The sequence below is a fragment of the Chlamydotis macqueenii genome, chromosome 2, assembly GCF_036417535.1.
Source record: "Chlamydotis macqueenii isolate bChlMac1 chromosome 2, bChlMac1.mat, whole genome shotgun sequence".
Lineage (NCBI taxonomy): Eukaryota > Metazoa > Chordata > Aves > Otidiformes > Otididae > Chlamydotis > Chlamydotis macqueenii.
In genome coordinates, this window is record NC_141557.1 from 140,365,422 (window position 1) to 140,383,676 (window position 18,255).

Genomic DNA, 18,255 nt, shown 5'->3' on the forward strand with positions numbered 1-18,255 from the left:
TTGTTTGCATTTTCCTTGGGAGGACACTGCAGTTTTGTAGCCCAACAGCATCTTCAGGCGGCACTAGCAGAAGAACTTACCTGGTGAGCAGGAGCTGGCCCAGAAGCTTTGGCAATGCCCTCACCTGCAGCCAACAGATGGCCAAAAGCGCCAGGCTGAGGCTTACAGGGGAGAGCACTACTGTATAATTTTGCAACCTGCAGGAGCTCACCCCAGGCATGGGATTTGGCCTCCTCTCCAGACCCTTGGCTTCCTCAGGCCATTTATTTCTGGAGATGGCAGCCCTGCACGTGGCTCTTCACTGCACAGAAATGCACCAGGTGCAGGTTTAATGAGTGAGCGAGACAGTAACGCCCCACTGCACATGCTCGTTAGGTGATCTCCAAATCCTTCTAACTGTCAAGTCAACAACTAAAATTTCCTCCGGGACCTAGCCCTGTGCTGCACTCCGTGAAGGTATTTCCATAGCGAACGTTACTGCCTGTGACTGCCTTTTGCTTTGAAATCTTGCTTGGCGGGTGGGGGATGGCAGGGAAAAGGTCTGAGTAATGAATGTAATGAAGAGAGGGGTTTTTTTTCTTCAGTTTCCACTCATGTGGTAATGGCTGAGCTTTGCTTCATTTCTTCTTGTGAAGGAAATGTTCCAAAATAAAAAAAAAACTCACCGAGTTGCAAGAAGCCTCAACACTGGGAAACCTGGAACTGGGAGGCAGCAGTTTCCTAAAGTTAGGGACTGAAAGTGAGATTACAACAAAAGCCTTTTCACTATGATGTTGACCTCTGTTCTCACCCCAGGTTTTCATACAAAATACTTTACACAAGGCCAACATGAAGAGAAGTGGGAGAAGGATGTGTTGGCAAAAAAGGGGTATATTATGGATACCCCCATAGCAGGGCAGTCTGGAGAAGATGCAGGAGAGGCAGAAGAGCTGCATGGTGGTGCCGCATAGTCATCTGCAGGCACAGAAGGATGGAGGGACCAAAAGGAAGAAATTAACCCAGAGGCTAAAGGTGCTGAGGCGAGTTAACGGGTAGCCTCATGCGGGGAGGCACTGTGAGATAGCTGGTGGAAGATGGGAGGATGTGCCTCTGAGACCAGGAGAACGTGCTCCTCCAAGATGTGAAGCTGAAAAGAAATGAGAGGAAGGAAGTCCCTGCCCACCGCCTCCCGGGACCATCCCAGCTGACCCGCTGGCCCCAGTCCCACCTGCGTGGTGCTCACAGCCTGGCTCACCTACCCCCGGCTGCGCATCAGCTCCTTACTGGGGCCAAGGATTTTTCAGCTGCTTTTCAAACTCGGGCCTGGGACCTGTATTTTAGCTCTAAGATAAACATTTTCTAAGCTGTCTTCTTTCTCACAGTGCAAGCACGAGGTGGTTTTAATTATCTCAGGGAAGCTTTCCTTGGCCAGGCCAATTTGTTCAGTTTCTCTTGTGTAGTTGGTCTGTTTGTCTTCTGGAGCTGGCCTATAAACCAGCTATTAGGGGTTTATTGTATAACATTATCAAGAAAGTAATCTTTGAAAAAAAAAATGAAATCACTTATAACAACCTTTTTTTTTCTTTGCAAATAACTTCATAGAAGCCAAATGATCTCCACAGCTGACCACCCAAACTTGCTGGAAAACGCTGGCTCCAAATGAAAATGGTTAGATTTAGTCATGTTTTAGTCCTAAAATGTTTTAAGTGTTCATTTGGGTGGGAAAAATAAAGTTTTTCCTGTAGGGGGATGATATTCCCTATGATACGAAAGAAGGCTGCTCTATTTTTCAGAATGATATATTTTTGAGTCATCAATGCATGATATGCACAGAGACAAGCAAGTCCTGCTCTTTGCTAGATTTATGTCTGTTTTACACACACACACACACACTCTCATATAAAGAAAGAAAGTGATGGTGAGAAAGAACAGCAGCAATTATTACACCTACTGGTTTTATTATCGGTTTTGCTGTGCAGACTCTGAACCATGTGGGTGTTAATTGTTGACTTTTTAAGAGACTTAGTGAAGCTTACCCTTGGAAATTTTGACATTCATGATGATAAATGTGCTACTCGCTTAGAGGAATTCAGTTATCTTAAACAGACTATAACAAAAATTTAATTTTCCTTTTTTTTCTTTGACATGCTTCTGCATTATCCCTTTTCATAGCTAATGCCAGTATTTTTCAGATGACTATGATTTTCTTGCTTTCCTACTGACAAAGGGAAAAGAAGTATCTTTCTTAAGTGCTCCTCAAAAGAAACAGAAAAGCAACAGCATTGTAAGTACCAAAAGGAGACTCCTTAATATTTACATTTACATTTTATTTATATTCCTATTCCAAAGGAAACTTGATGGGATGAAGAGTACTGATTCTAGTCAGACTATCCTTTTACATCTCATCTCTGAGGCACCTCTCATTCACTGAGAAAATGTTTCCAGACTCTTAAAAGGCTATTCCTCAACCCAGAAAATGAAAGAAACTCATTAGAAAACCTGTCTCTTTTCAGGGGTCCATGCATTTACTGTCCATAACCTCTACAGCCCACCTACCCTGCTTCCTTGAGATTCTCTTACACTAGTGACGAATATGCAACTTTCCTTAAAATCTATACTCCCTCTCAGTTCTTGCATGTTGTCCTGGTTCTGGCTAGGATAGAGTTAATATTCACCTGAGCTGGGTGGAGAACTTGATCATCGCTGACATCAGTTAGAGCGTACAAGCCGTTGGATGTGTCAGCTCTGATTTTATACTCTGTTTCATGGGAATACCCAGGTTACCTTACATCTCAGGCTTTCCACACATGCTTGCAGAAGAACAGCATGGGTTACATTTGCATTGAGGTTTAAACATTTCCTTTGCTATGACAACAGTTGGAGGACTATTATCTATTTTGCTGTAAGTTAGAGTTGTGAGTAACAGTAGAGAGGTCTGACCACCCCCTGGTCTCAGAGCAATCCCTCATGAACTCAGCAGCTTTGGGGAACCACGCAGTTCTGCTCTCAGATGTCATTCTGTCTGTGGGACAGTATTTCTCAACCTGTGCTCTGGGGACCACTTGTGGTCTGAAAGAGTTCAGAGAATGGTTTGTGAGATCACTCTAAAACAAAGCAACTCTCCCCACTATCTCCCCCATTCCCAAAACTGCCCAAACCCACACATACATGTTCTCACAGCTTTCAAAGGGCAGCCTCATTTTTAGTTGATTATTCATGAAGACCACTTAGTCCTCCGAAAAGTTCAGGGGTCTTTGGATTAAAAAGCATGGAGAAACACTGCTTTAGAGAAGTGTGTCCACTATTTTATTTGTTTGGGAAGACACTAAATATCTGCCTCGTGCATCGTCTGTACTCTTTAGAGCCAAGGACAGATTGCTGCATAAGGCTTCCATCTTCCAGCAGGTGCTTAATACTCATGAATGAAGCGTAGTAGATGAAACAGTGCTAGTAATGAAACCCAGCAGTTTTATATTATCTCGCTCCAATCCTTGTGTCTCCTGGACACCACCTCAGATGCTGCTGGAGACCTTACTACTGCCGTTGCGGTAGGCTGGGTTGGCTTTTCCAGTATAAACATTGCTCCTGGAACATCTCAGCTACTGCATAGCCTCAGCTCAACTGCAAGTCTTTTCCCTTCTGCACAGCTCTGCTATAAGGAGAGGAGCTGCTCTCTGCTATGCATAGAAGTTCACATTGCAGCTGCGAGAAGCCAAGACTGAGTGTAACAGCTACATCTGTGGAGCACGAGATGGGGAGAGACCTCCACACCAGAGGCTGCTGTGCTATTGCAGACAGAGAGGCTATATATTTTGCAGGCTCCATCTTAAGACTAGTTAGGATTCTTGCTCCTGCTGTTTCTACTGGAAAGCTTGTTGGAGCCTCGTTCCAGAGCTTCCTTCTATCAGAGGTTGCTGGAAACTTTGTAATTCCAGACATGTTTTTATAGTATGCATAAGTGTATTTATTCTTGTGTTCATGCTGCCTTTTATCTTGGTGAATTATTTGTACTGCCGTTGCACCCATGGGCCCTACCTGGATGCTGCTGAGCACCCAGCAAATACTGCATGTAGAGCTGACCTGAAAGGATTCAGGACAAGACCCTAAGCAGAAGATGCAAAACATAAATGTGTGCAGAGGACTCAAACTGGTGTCCTCAGTGCTGACAGCTCTGGTGTCTCTTCCATCATAGGGAGCAGAAATACCCCGAAGTCCTGCTGTGAAAGGCAAATGGAGGGAACAGAGGAGAGTCAACAGGTTTTATGGCTGTATCTACTTCATGTGAATTTGATTCTTTGAAAAAAAGGAACCCAAAACATTGCCATACCCACTAGCACGCAGGAATTCAGGATCATCACTTACCTGTACCGGGGCACGGTCTGTGTCACCACGGGTTAAAGCAAGGGGCTGAATGCCTCCCAGTAACCTCCAGCTCACCCCAGCAGTTTGGTTGTTCGTTATCAGGCAGCTGAAGGAAAGCACAGGGACTCTCATATCCATTATGGCTTCTGCAATCTATGAGCACCAATATTTGCTGAAATAGAGTTAGGAGCATCTCGCAGAACAGAAAATGTTCCTATCATTTTTTAGCACAATTGTATTCTTGTGGGTTGATGTTGAGACCATCTTAAGCAATGCTTTACTGCAGTGTGTGTTGCACATTTTACCCTGTTCCACACAGCCCCGACTGCAGCCCAGCTCTGCTCATGGCTTGGCATGTTTAAAGCCACCGTTTAGCATAACAAAACAAATTAACATAGGCTTGAGTTTTGGCCAGCCAGACATGACACATTTTTAAGCTATGATTTTGTTTTGGCCAGCAGTTAATGATGACACTTCTTAAAGCTGTGATTTTATTTTGCATTAGAAGACTTACTTATGCACAGCAAGTATTTTTTCCAGTTCTAATGATATTTACTGCATGTTGCACAACTTGCACAACTTCAGCCTCTAAGAAAGAAATAAAATAAAAGGTGCACTCTGAGCACTGAGTGGCACAGCACATTGCAGGCTAACAAACACATGGTAGGATTGGTACCAGTGAGATATTAATCTATGCCACGCAAGTACTCAGTTAACCAGACATATCCACAAGCACTTTTTCCTCCAGATAGCACTATTTCAGGAAGGTGAATGTCCCGGTCTCAGGCACAGCTGGCAGCACAGCTTCGTTCTCTGCTGTAAGATCCCATTTTGAGCTGATCATAAAGCTCTGCCAAATTTCTACCACCTGAGCTGAAATTTTTCATAGGAGGTGTTTACCTCAGAGTGCCACTGATGGTTATTTATAATCAGTGGATTTAGCAATATGATTTAACTTCTTCAGAGAAAAAGGTAGTGAAAACTGTTTATTTCTTAGCAAAACAACAGCAGTGATTTTATTTTCTTTTTAATGTAGGAGGAAAGAAGCATCTTGTCCTGATGTCCCTATCAAGTGCCATCACAGCACCCTCTGGACTGCAGCAGCAGGGTCACTGCTGAGCAGAAGTTCTTATCTCCCAACAGCCCCATTCTTCCTGTTCCTGAAGACGTAGCTAGTGGTCTCAAGTTCAGACTGGGGAAGGAGTTAAACTCCTTCCTTTTAAACTTCACATTCATGTTTTAACCACCAAGAGGTACCCTGGAACATTGCATTCCCTGAACTTGCTTAGGCCATAAGAAGCCATTTGTTTTGTAAAGCACTCTGTCCTGTGAAGCCATGTCCACCTCCACAGCCCAGGGCTGCAGGGCACCCTCTCAGTGTAGCTGGTGGATGGGGTTCTGCAAATGGTCCCTAATCTGCTTCAAGCAGTGCCGGTGAGATTAGCGGAGGTCTCCCTTGATTGACAGTGAAGGCAACATGAGGATGGTCAGCGAGCGGTGAGTAACGCTGTGGGCTTTGGTCCATTCAGCTGGCAGAGCTGTGAAGCACGATGGCAAGCAGCTGGGGGGAATGCCATTTTTTACTCAGCGCAGCCTTTGCAAAATTATGCTTTGTCTGTGCTATAAGTGTCTAGGTAAAGTATCTGGGAAGTACATGTCCGGCATGCTTCTGGAATTCATGTGAGTACTTGTTTGACATAAGTGGGATTCATGAAAGGCTCAGCTGAATTAAGTGTCTGCTGCATCAAACCCTGGATCAGAGAGGACGGGGCTGACATTCAGATCACTCCTTGGCAAAATTGCCCCAAGACTTCTCTCCTTCCTTTTCCTTTCCTTTCAAGGGTGCCCTTTTGGGTTCCCAAATGAAGACTTTGCTGACTGCAGCCGGAGAATGAGGGAGTGCAATAAACAGGAAAGTAAGAGTCTCTTTATCTCTGGCACAGCTTTCCTTCTTCTAGTCTGGATGGAAAAGAAGGCGAAAGTCCACGGAGCACTTGAGCGAGCAACAAATGGCATAAGAACAAATGCAGGGAAAGGGAATGCCAAGGTTGTCATTCCCCATCAGCGGTTTGGATGGGTTTCCTCCTTGGAGAAGCGCTGGGGAGGCTCGAAGCGGGACCTTGCGCAGGAAGCAGGTGGTTTGCTTTACCAAGAGCCATGCGTAATGGTCAGGGAGCTGTGCTGCAAGCCGGGCCAAGCTACAGCAGATGGGCTGCAGTTTGCTCCGTTCAAGGATATTTTTCATGTTATGTGTGGAAAAGAGCAGTAACCCTTGTTTGTTATATGAGGCCTTGTAGGACTTTGTTTGGAAAAAAGCCATTTCTGAGATAAAAAAAAAAGCCATTAAAAATATGAGTCACTGTAATCACATTCAAAGTGCTCCAGCATGGCCTTTTATTTGCAAAGGCCTCACTATTAAAAGCAGCTCTTTTTTTTTTTTTTTTTTTTTTTAATGAAGAATTCCACCACAAATCACCTCAGGCTAATTGAGGTGACATTACTGATCTGTTCATTTGAACTTAATAAGAAAAACCACCCCAAACACCTCAAAGCACTAAATTCAAACTTCACATTGCAAGGGTACCAGCAAAACAGCTGGGCCTACTCTGTGGTTTAACACAGGACCTTGGGCTGTAAATTCACCACAGTGTTCTCTCCAACAAACACATTTCAAAACCTAGATCCCCAAAAGGGCTGGGGGAAACTTGTGCCCTGTGCAGGGATAAGAAGCAGGACCAGAAGCACAGGGTGAACCCAGAAGCAGGACCCTGTGGGGAGCCGTGGGCACCTCAGGGTGGGGACATCCACAGCCCAGGCAAATGGCTGATCACCTCAAGGAGCCACAGAGGCCAGGACTGGCATCCCACTGCTCTTTGGGGTTTGGATGCCCCGTTCAGCATTATGAGGTGCTTGCATCCTCTCTGAGGTGAGATGCCAAACAGCTGCTTTCAAAACACATCCTTGCCGGGAGGTTGTAAGGGGCAAGAGGCAGAGGGAGCAGATGCCTTTCTGTCATATGTGACAAATATCTGCATCTTTTCTCTCTGATGCACCATCACCAGCCTTGAGGAGAGACCACCTGACCTGGGCAGGATCTCCCCACTTACTGCACCTTAAACAGTCACTGAATGAGTCACCCTCCTCTGAAAGCCGAGCTGAGCTCTCAAATCGTTTGGATGCTGGAGAAAGAGCAGCATCAGTGGGGCTGCTTACTACGACTGCCAGGTGCCACCACATCAGTGCCAGCCTTTGGACCAGAGGGTTTCAGAATCTCCTGCTGTGCTGGGACTCCTGGGGACCTCCGACCAATATGTAGAATATTCTTTGGACCATTGTCGAACTCAGCAATGAGTCAGAAGTCAAATGGCTGAAAATAGTCGAGGCTGCTGCACCTCTGGGCGTGCAAAACAGCTGCCGTTAAATTCGTGTCAAACCATCTCTGGGGAGAGGTGGCAGCTGAGCCAGGTGCAGGGCTGCAGCTGTGGGAAGAGGAGGAAGCTGGGCACCTGGTCACAGCATGCTGGTTCTGGTCCAGCGCTCTGCTACTTCTTTGGTGCTGCTAGGATCTGGTTTGTACTCTGTGTTTGGCCAATTGAAGACACTGGAAAAATGGAGAGACAGTAGAAAACAACGACAGAAAACAATTTGAGATCTGACAGAAATGTCTGATGGTGAGAGACTTAAAAGGTCTGTCTGTTTGGCTTAGAGAAAAGCCCAAGTCATCTTACTGTATTTTACTAGAGGGACTTACTGAGTGCTTTAAATCACTGGCAAAAGACAAAAAGCTGCAAGCTCAATCCAGACAAGTTAAAATAGACATAAGGCACAGTTCAAAAGCAAACAATGACTCATTGCTAGTACAAATTACCGATGGTACTGGTGAATCCTCTACTTTGACTAGTAGGAGAGGACAGGGTGCCTTCTTCTGCAGATAGGCCAAAGGGCTCAGGAAAGGAGCTGTGCAGGAGGCCAGGCCAGCTGACATCAAGCTGCCTTTGTATATCAGTGCCGTTATTCACACTGTTGCATCAAATCCTGCAGCACATCCATGTACCCAGCATCCAGTCAAGATTATCAGGACGTGCCTGTTAGTTAACTGTTAAGTATGATCTGGAAAACATAAACACATGGGTAACTGCGATGCTTAGTAAAAGTAAATCATATTCCTCAGCTCCTTTCCCTGGTAAAACACAGAACAGCTGTTCTTGGAAAACTGAATAGAAGCTCCAGTCCTTTTTTGTTGTACTCTATTGTCATACGATGTGTTACCAGCAGTAACCTTCAGTAACAGGTAAGAACTGCCTAATTAGCAGCCTCTGTGCCATGCAAGCTGTATCTCTTACTCTTGGCTAAGGGTATTACAGAGCATTAGACAGCATAAAGCTCTGGGCCTGGTACACATACTATTGAAACGCAGGAAAAACATTTAAATTTTTTTTCAAATGGAGAGAAAAGTCCTGATCTTGTGTTCATGCTGCTCTGGATTTATGCCCACCAGCTATCAAACAGAAGACAGATGACAGTGCTGTTCTTTCAACCAGTTTAATGATTCTGGCAAAAGACCTGGCAGCAGACTCCAAAGATTTCATCTAGGCAAGGCAATGCCTATTCCAAGAGTGGAAATCTCCAACTGGAGAGCTGGCAAGCGCATGTTTGTGCTGGAGGCTTAAATCAATCATTTCTATTTTTCCCAATGGGATCTAGCAAAGTACAGAAATTGGCTCCTTCATCAGTGGCCACAGGCCACATTTCATGTTTAAGGTATTAGTGCCATGGGCTACAGTGATGCATTGACTTCGTGTAAAACAGACAGCGTTAGAACCACCTGTTTAATCATTCCTTTACAGTAGCTCTGCTACAGATGCCTTGTTGACACTTTCAACAAGGGGTCCAGGAGACCACTGTATATTAGTGGGCCCCTGGAGTCTTTCCTCTGTGTTCATGCAAAATTCTCCTGCCACCATGATACATTTCTGATTCTGCCGCTGAACAGCATGTCCCTCATTGTTACCTTGTGAACTGGCACAAATTCCCCTGGCACTGATGTCTGAGTCCATTAGCAACCAAAATGCTAGGTCAGGTTTATACTATTAAATGCATTTTCTTCCTCAAAGGCTTGCACAAACTTTAGGGGCCTAACTAGAAAACTGGGATTTAGATTAAATAAGAAACTTACTCAGCAGGCAGCTAACTCTTTATTTAGGATTCATCTGTTGTGCCTGGTTGATCCTGAGGTGGCAATAATTCTGCTTCTGTGGATACCGAAAATTGCCCTTGCTTGCTTACAATTGGAGTCACAAAGTAAAGGGAACATTATCAAAGACTAAAGTTTTGTGCAACTTCCTTGTAAACACATCCCAGGCCAAGGGAAATGCCCTGGAAATAATCTATTTTCTCAGAGTAAGATTGTGGCATGTACCCACCACACAGCTTGGTTTCCGCACAAGGAGGACCTGGCAAGAACTCTGCATGGGAGACAGTACGCGCCAAAGAGGCATCGATAGGAGGCTCAGGGGCCCAGATCCCAGAGACTGGTTCAGCATGTTTCAAAAATACTTTTTTTTTTTATAGCTTAAGGGGCTAGATCAGGTACATGTGCTCTGAGCAGATTTAACATATGACAAGAGGACAGGGATCCTTTCTAAATGGTCATGACTGCTTAATACATAGTGATGCATTTGCCAGTGGTGCCTCCTTGTATAACTCACGGGTTACTTCAGCCAGGGTGTTTGGGAGGTGCCTCTACACTTATCACAGCTTCAAAATGTTGAAACATTTCCCATCTGCCAAGGGAATGCCTTATTTCCTCTCCGCTTCTCTATGCAGAGAATAGTCATCCTTCACTCCCAAAAAAGTAAAAAAAAAGTAAAAAAAAAAAAAAAAAAGCCAAACTAAACCACGTACAAAAATATATGTAATCACTGTTTATTCATTGATGTCCCTAATTCTATCCCAGAACCCAGAAACATTTGAACCATGGGATTTCCCAAACTCCTGAGAATCTAGAGCACTAAACATGTCTCTATCTTTTTCTCCTCAAGTGGCCTCAAGTTGTAAATATTCCATCTTGGCCCTTGAATAATAATTATGGTAATTAGCCTCTCTCTCCTTTGGGCTAGTTGCTAACACGGTCCAGCTGATTTCTCCGAAAGGAATAAACAAACAAATTTGAACACGAAAAAGGCCAAACCTCAGAGGACAGTAACAAAAGGGCAAACTGAAAGACATCTTGGTCTAATCATTTGCACCCCAGTGTTATCAGAGTCAACATTTTTCTCTGCAAGCAACCAGTGATCCTGCATAAAGTGGGTTGGAAGGAGAGATTGCAAGGGGAGACCATTTTGAGTTCAGGAGACTTCTGGTCCCAGTCCATCCTTCCAGGTCTGTTTATGCACCTTATAGCAAACAGTTGATGGAAAGAAAAAAATCAGTCCTTAGAACAACTTGTGTAGTCAGACACGTGTCCAAGCTTCTAGCTGACCTTAGGACACTCCTTGTGCCACGGGATGTACAGCCCCATGTGGAGCCACTCAATGCTCACTGTGCACAGCCCAGTGAGTCTGGCTCAGGGTTTAGCTTCAGGAGTCAGAGACTTAAAAGTGCTTCAAGAAGCTTATAAGTGCTGCATTTGAGACATGGTGACACGTGAGGAGTGAGCTTAGCAGGATGCTTGCTGTCCAGTGAAGCTCCTCAGAAGGAGACATCTGATGTAATATTTTCCCCTAAAGAAGAGAGGCTGAAGTGGCTCACAGAGAGCCACAGGTCATGCAGGACCGCACAGCTGGGAAAAAGAGGGGGAATTTCAGCAGCACTCAACAGCAGCTTGCCACATGCATGAAACCACAGCTTCAAAGCACAGAACCTCAAGCCCCTGTAACATCCAGCCTCCCTTCTTTAGTTTTAGGTGATCAGTGGCCTTACACACAAAACATGAGTCCACGAAAAGTGGGCTGTAGTGAGGAGCAGGCAATAAACCTGCCACGTAAACGCCAGGCCCCTACCACGGGCAGAAATACAAATCTAGTCCAAAATTATTATTATTATTTTTTTTTTTTGCCAGCTAAGACCATTTGGTAAATGCATCCTGTTATTTTATGGTAAAAATTAAACAGCCTCACTCTACTCCAGAGCTCCCATTTCCAGGCCCATGGCCAGTTAATACTTCATCTCTTACCGCAGCGTGACCAGCAGTGGAACAAGCACTAAACAAGTCCTGCTGGTTCTGCTGTGTCAAAAATCCCAAGCTGGAGCCTGGGGGACCACGAGCCGCCGCCTGCCCACCACGCCTTCCCGTGGTTTGATTTCCTCAGATCCCGTGGAGGATCTGTTCAAGAAAGTTCAGCCTGCAGGTGCAAGTTTTGCAGCTTATATCTGGCCCACATTTTGATGTCAGGAAAAACACTGCAAGAAAATAACTCATTATTAAAGAGAAGGGCTCCAGGGACTTTTATATTCGAGTGAAAAGGCTTTCCTTTTAGCAGGCATTTGTCTGTGGTGTTTGCAACCTAGGTATCACAAGCAGAATCTGAAAAGGACATTGTTTAGAAACTGATTCTTGAAACAAATCGTGTCCCTTTTTTGGCAGAGCAGTAATGAATTCTCATCACTGAGTTTTTCCAATCTTGCAATATATTAATTAGTCGGAATATACTCACATCTCAAAAATCATGTCAAATCACAAGTATTAATTGCACGTAACTCCCACCAGTGTTTTCCTCCATAAATTAATTTCAATTACATTCAAGTTAACAGAAAACCTTTTAACCCTTATAATTTTTTTATAAACCCATAGGAAAAAAAGAAATGTTGTTCAGGAAGAACTACAGTAGTTTAAAATAAATAATAACTTTTGCCACAGATTTTTACATTTTATTTCTTGCTTTAAAGAGAAAATCCTATACCTGGTAACCCTTATTATCTCATTCAGACCTCCTAAATAATGGAAACAGATTTTGGAAAGATGCCCAAGGCAAATCATTTAAAAAAGAAACAAACCCAAATCCTTTCACCTATTTGTTTCCCAGGTTACAGAATGAAAAACTGTAAGCCTCCTATTTCCATCTTTAGCACACACTCTCACTTGAGACTTAGGAAGTGGCTTAAATTTGACTTGCAAAAGAAAGATAGAAGCATGCCCTTATTCACTGGAGAAAGCATACAAAAAAAAAGAATGTGCTTTTTCTTTTTTTTTTTTTTAATGTCAAGCTTTAGAAACTTGAACTCATGCTGTAAGAGGGGAAAGGAAGGCCATGGCCAGGCAGCTGGTACAAGTAAGGTGCAGACACAGAGTCTTGTCCTGTGCCAGCTGGAAAAGATCCACGCTGGAAAACAACTTCACAGCCCCCCACCCCTCATGCTGGCTCCCGGGACATTGCTGCATAGGAAAAACTGCAGCTCTGTGTGTGCTTTGCAGGGTTTGAAATGAAACTGTCTCATGGCTCTTCAGCTGTACCTGTTTTAAAATGAAATAAACAATTATCTGGGAAAAAAAGAGACCTCATTTCCTCATATCCCACTGAAACAAAATACACGCAGCCTATGGCCCCTATCCATTACTGCAGATTAATTCAAATCTGAAAGAAGTATCTCGTCCAAGACACGAAAAATTTTCAAGAGCACTTTCACTTGTTTCTGCAGAGGAGGGGTCTGACCCCCACTGTGCCGGTTAAGGTAGATCAGTGTTAGCAGGCAGGGCTAAGTGGACCCACGATGAATGCCCAGAAGAAGCTTTCTTGTCAGCAAGCTGGTACTGAGGGACACCAAGATCTCCCAGACCTGAACATAGAGCCTGTGTTGCCATGGTTCCCATCACTGCTGGCTCTTCAAAGCAGTGTGGAAACACTACCATTTAATGAAGGAAACATTGTACTGTTATTGTGACTCTTTGTGATCCTTTTTTCTTACAGTCTTTCCTCATCCAGGATTACCAGCGGTGTAGGAAGGAGGCAGGAGTTGCCCTAATTTTCTTTTTTAGCAGTACTTTTCCAAGACACATCAAGGAAGGGTCCATCTGGAGAACTTTGCACTTTCTTCACTAAAATCTTGTTTTCCTGAAAACAGAGGCTACCTCTCAGGCTAGACTATACTAACAGGTAGTACAGCCCAGCCCAGTTCACTCCAGCACACAGGACTCTCCTGGGAGGATATAAAATGTCAAGCATGGTTCCCTAGCTCTACCTGGGCACCTCAAATCTGTGCATGTACACACATACCTATATCTGTAGTAAATACTCTCTTCCTTCACCCTCCTCACACAAGTGTTTGTTTCCTTGGAAGATAAGAGAATTCATCTGATGGCACAAGATAATCAGGGTTTTCCCTCTACACATAATATAAAATACTTTGTGTGTACATATTTGTGTACATGGTATATATGCTACAGTTTTGACTTCTGAATAGGAAAGATCCAATTTTTAAAGGCATTCTACATATAGCAGAAGATTTTGAAGTCACTTATGAAGAGTCTCCTCATTTTTCACCTTTGTCTTTAAGCATCTAAACAGATCTGGGGTGTTTTAAAGGGGAATTTTTATAATCCTATTCTGTGCCTATTTGCATTTCAAGGCAATTAAGATGCTAAAAATATCCCCAAGAGGCATTGATACTAGAAGAATGTTCCATTTTGTTAATGGTTATTTAGTTTTTCTTAAGGCTTCCTTTATCTTCAGATCATATTTGGGACAGCCATGGGAAAAATTAAGTAGGATTAAACAATACTATGACTCATCACCATACAGGAGTCAACATACATTTGAATATGTCCAACAAAAAGGTGCTGCTGATCCTTGTTCCAGTGGTGTTCCTCCTGTTAATTGGCAGGTAAGGTGCTTTCTTCTTTCAGCTTTGACTTTTCACTGAGTTGTCTTCATTATTCAAAGTGCCATAGCGTGAACTGTGAGAATCTGGTTGTATTTTGCCTGTCAATTTTTGTCCTAAGGAAACGGGGTGAGAGAAGGGGAAAAACAACAACTCTGTGAAGAATTTTAATAAAACAAATCCCCCACCAATCCATCATTTAAACATTCTTTGCTCCAGTAATCATTGTTTTCATTTGACTGGTTGTAACAATAGCTTGGAAAAACTCTGAAAAATTCTTTGAAAAATCTGCTGGGAACAGGAATAGAAATTAAGGGAACAGTATATTTATTAAATATGACTACAGCACATTTGTGACTCAACTCTTCTAGGTCATCCCATTATCTGATATCTCATTTTTAAACAGAGAGACAGAAAAAAAGCCCTACTTACCAGGAATATGTCCACAGTCAATAAAAGGAATTTGTAAATGCTCCTCTTTTTTACTTCTTGCAATTACAAATACACCAAGGAAAGATAGGAGACACCTGCAAAATAACCGTGACATAGTATCATTAGAAACAGCTCACTGTATCTGAGAGGAGAGTTTCTTTCCATGTTTCTTTTTCAAAGACTTACAAACCCAAGCTGCTCAGTTTTTAAAGAAACTTTTCTTCCTGGCAGCTCTCTAAATCCATCTCAGGCTCCCTTCCAGTCTAGTTTTTGCCCCTTGAAGCTTTATTATCAGTTCCAAACACTCCACAGGCAAAATTACACTTTCAGCAATATATACCTAATCAAATGCCTGTGAGTGTGAGACCACAACATTTGAATCCCTGAGCAAATCTTCACAGAGCATCTCAGCGAGCGTTCTAGCATTTGCAATTTCATTAACAACTCAGTCTAGCTGCAGACAATCAGCATCTCTGTTGTTTTTCCCATTTGACTATGTGTCTCAGGGGCAAGCTGTAAGCCAGGAACAATGAGAGACTGCTATGCTTGGATAGATCTTCTATCCGCTCTGTGTTGGACGCACAACCACTCATTCCTGCCTGCCAAATACATGGGGTGAATTTGCTCATCTCCATTTTCTGACACTTTTCCTGCAGTCACACAAGACAGTGGTTGTGTGCACCTACTCCACTCCAGCTGCAGAGGATGAGGATGTCTGTAGCTATCAGCCCCATTTATTTGACTGGTGGCAAGACACCTCCAGCAGTTCTGGGACAAGCTTTTAACCATCTCACACCCATTCTCAGGGAACTGTAACCGGTCCCCAGAGTTGTCACAGTGCTGGTAGCCAGCAGAAGGTTTCTGCTCTCGCACCATCTAGGCCCTTCTTCAGACATTTATTGTAAACAGCTTCTTAGCATGCTCTGAACTTTTCCACAGGCATGCTGTGTCTTCCTCGTCACAGGAAGATGAGGGAGAGACATTATAGGACTGCCTTGTAAGCAAGCAACTCATATAATTGCCTACGCCTAATGGCAGCAAAGACCAGCTGGACACGTGAGTGGAAGGTGACATGGGAGGAGATTTCTCGCAGTTGTAAAAGCACCCCCTATAACATGATCTTTGGTGGAGAGCAGTGATTTCTCCTTCCTGCTGGAGGAACACATGCTGTTGCCTTTTCATTCCATCATGAGATTAGTAGTTCATAAGTGTCTCACATTTTTACATATTTGGATTCAAAACCAGGCCTCCAAACTTCCAAAGCACAGACATCAATCTTTCCTTTAATGTTTTTTTATCCTACTATAATGGCTATTCCATAATACTTTAATAACAAGACCGGTTTCTTCTTACTGAGAAAAGAAGGAATTCCATGAGGCAATGCTATTTCAGTGCAAACGTTAGTGCAGATTTTAGGCCGATACACTTACCCGAACAGAAACATGAACACGCTCAGCAAAGCAGCACTTCGGAATTCCTGATAAAATATGACCCCTGGAATGTGACAGAAACAAGAATTGCAGATCTTGACTGGCTTCCAAGTGATATGAATTACAACTGGGAGGGTCAGGAGCAGTGTCATGCTCAAATGGAGCAAAAAAAGTCCCAAATAAGGTATTAATACATGAGTTCACTATATGCCCATATTCCATTACCTAGGCTTTCTCAAGATACTGCATAGGACTGGAGAAGATTTAGTCTATCAGGCTGCAGCATGTCCTGTGTTAGTAACTGCACAGATGCAGGTATTTTCTGCATTGTCAGCAACAGTTCTTATGCAGGTCAAACTCAAGGTCTTATTCACGAGCAGAATCATACCAACACAGCTAACAGGTTCTTCATGGATTTCGTTAAGCCACTTCAGCAGACCGTGTGGACACCTTAACTCCAATTGGGAACAGGTTTTTGATAACTAGCTGTGTCCCTGATGTTAACACCAAGTTAAGGGCTCCAGCAGCCAAGTTTGCCAAATCTTTCTGGCTGAAGGGATCACTAGCTCTTTCTGGTCACCCCTTTTCCAGGAATTAGCACCTCTGCAGTGGAGGTGACAGAACCAGATGTGTATCTGGATCTCAGCTGCCCCAATTCACAGCCTGTATTAGCTTTAAACCACTGATGAGCATAGTTGTGCTTAGAAATGCCAGAGTGTGAACCAGTGTACCTGATGTGTCACTGTGTCTTCGAAGGCTGTGACTTGGGATGGGGGCATCATGAGATGACGTCTCTTCTATGAGCACCCCAGCAAGATTCAGCAGAGCTTGCTCTTCTAAGCCCTACGCTGGTTTAACTAACCTGGTGCAAATGCATGCGTATCCAGCCTCAAAGCTATTAAGCCATTCCTGAATAGGTACTTGATCTTTTAAGGCGGCACAAGGCCAAATTCCCCATATGGTCAGAAGAACGCAAACCCCTTTTGGCGCAAGTCTCCTCTCAGTCACAAAGTGTAGGTCTTTTCTAACACAGGTGCTGAGGCAATCTGTGTGTGAAGCTAACTCCCCTTCTCACTAATGGCAGCTCTGCATGAGAAACTCCTGCACAGCAATGACAGGAAAGCCCCCAGTGTGTGTTAAAATGAGTCATAAATGTTCTAACAACATGATCATTTTGGCTCATTGCTGATACAGCATCTTAGTCGTCCTCCCTGCTCATGTTCTTGCGCTGCACACCATTTCCAAGATTTGCAGTCCCTCTTTAACAATGCCGAGTTCAAAGTTCTCACACGGAATAAAATGTTAAATGCTTAAAAAGTCTTTGGAGTCATCTTATTTCCTTCACTTAACCTAGAATTCCACCTTCTGAAACTGAATATACACTAACTACTATGAAACACAGCTGGTTGTCATTTGAGTAGTTTGCCAAGCTGGTAAAATTACTCTACCAGTTCAGATATGGAGAGGCTGGTGTGCACATGGTAAAAGCATTTACTGGATGTCAAGATGGGACTAGGATAAATGCAGGTACTCCTAGTAAGCCAGCAAGGCACAGTAAACTGTACATATCAGTTCTGGAAACGATAGAATGTGATCATTTTTATTTTGCTTCAAAAGTTGTGAACTTATTCATTTTTCAGAACTTAAACACCTGTCACATAGGAAAAAATTATTTTTGTAAAGACAAACATGACTGGCCTGTATTCCTGTTCCCAGGCAGTAATTCCTGAAAACCTGATGTCTAGAAAATCGCTCTGTAGAGACAGAAGGCCAGAAACAAACCTGAAATGACGGCATTGGTGGTGAAGAACACAAAATTAATGGGCACAACTGCTAGTGCTTCGTACAGATGCATTGCTTGGTTCAAGAACCTGGAAGACAAGAGTCATTGCACCTCATGCCTATGGGAGGTTCATCGCACTTTAAGTCAGGTTAAGCTACTTTATGTCAGTTTAACAGTAAGTGTGACCATTTCTTAGCTTAATGGCAAGTAGCCTTGGACAGATGCGTACATGTATTGAATTTACCTTCTTGTTTTGACTCTACAGAGTACAAAAAAATAGACAACAGCAAGAAGGTTAGCATGGATTCTTTTGGCAATAGGCTGTCATTGGAGAGTCCTTTGAAGCAGTATTGGAAAAAAAAATTCTGCCACAGATAAGGGAGGAATGATAGGGTATTACTGCTTACAGCCTGCATCGGTTCTTGGAAGCAGTGCTGCCTGCAAGCAGCCAGG

General features: G+C 43.5%; 1 protein-coding gene across 1 annotated transcript in view; it reads right to left on the minus strand.

The window, feature by feature from the left end:
• Window positions 1-10,390: 10,390 nt before the first annotated feature.
• NIPAL2 (NIPA like domain containing 2) overlaps window positions 10,391-18,255 on the minus strand; it is a 51,752-nt gene continuing 43,887 nt past the window's right edge. Inside the window, exons 8-11 of the mRNA XM_010127245.2 lie at window positions 17,802-17,890; window positions 16,020-16,083; window positions 14,590-14,684; window positions 10,391-14,273 (exon numbers count right to left, since the gene is read on the minus strand). Coding sequence (XP_010125547.2) covers window positions 14,179-14,273; window positions 14,590-14,684; window positions 16,020-16,083; window positions 17,802-17,890 — 343 coding nt within the window. The 3' untranslated portion in view covers window positions 10,391-14,178. The remainder of the gene's footprint in view (window positions 14,274-14,589; window positions 14,685-16,019; window positions 16,084-17,801; window positions 17,891-18,255) is intronic.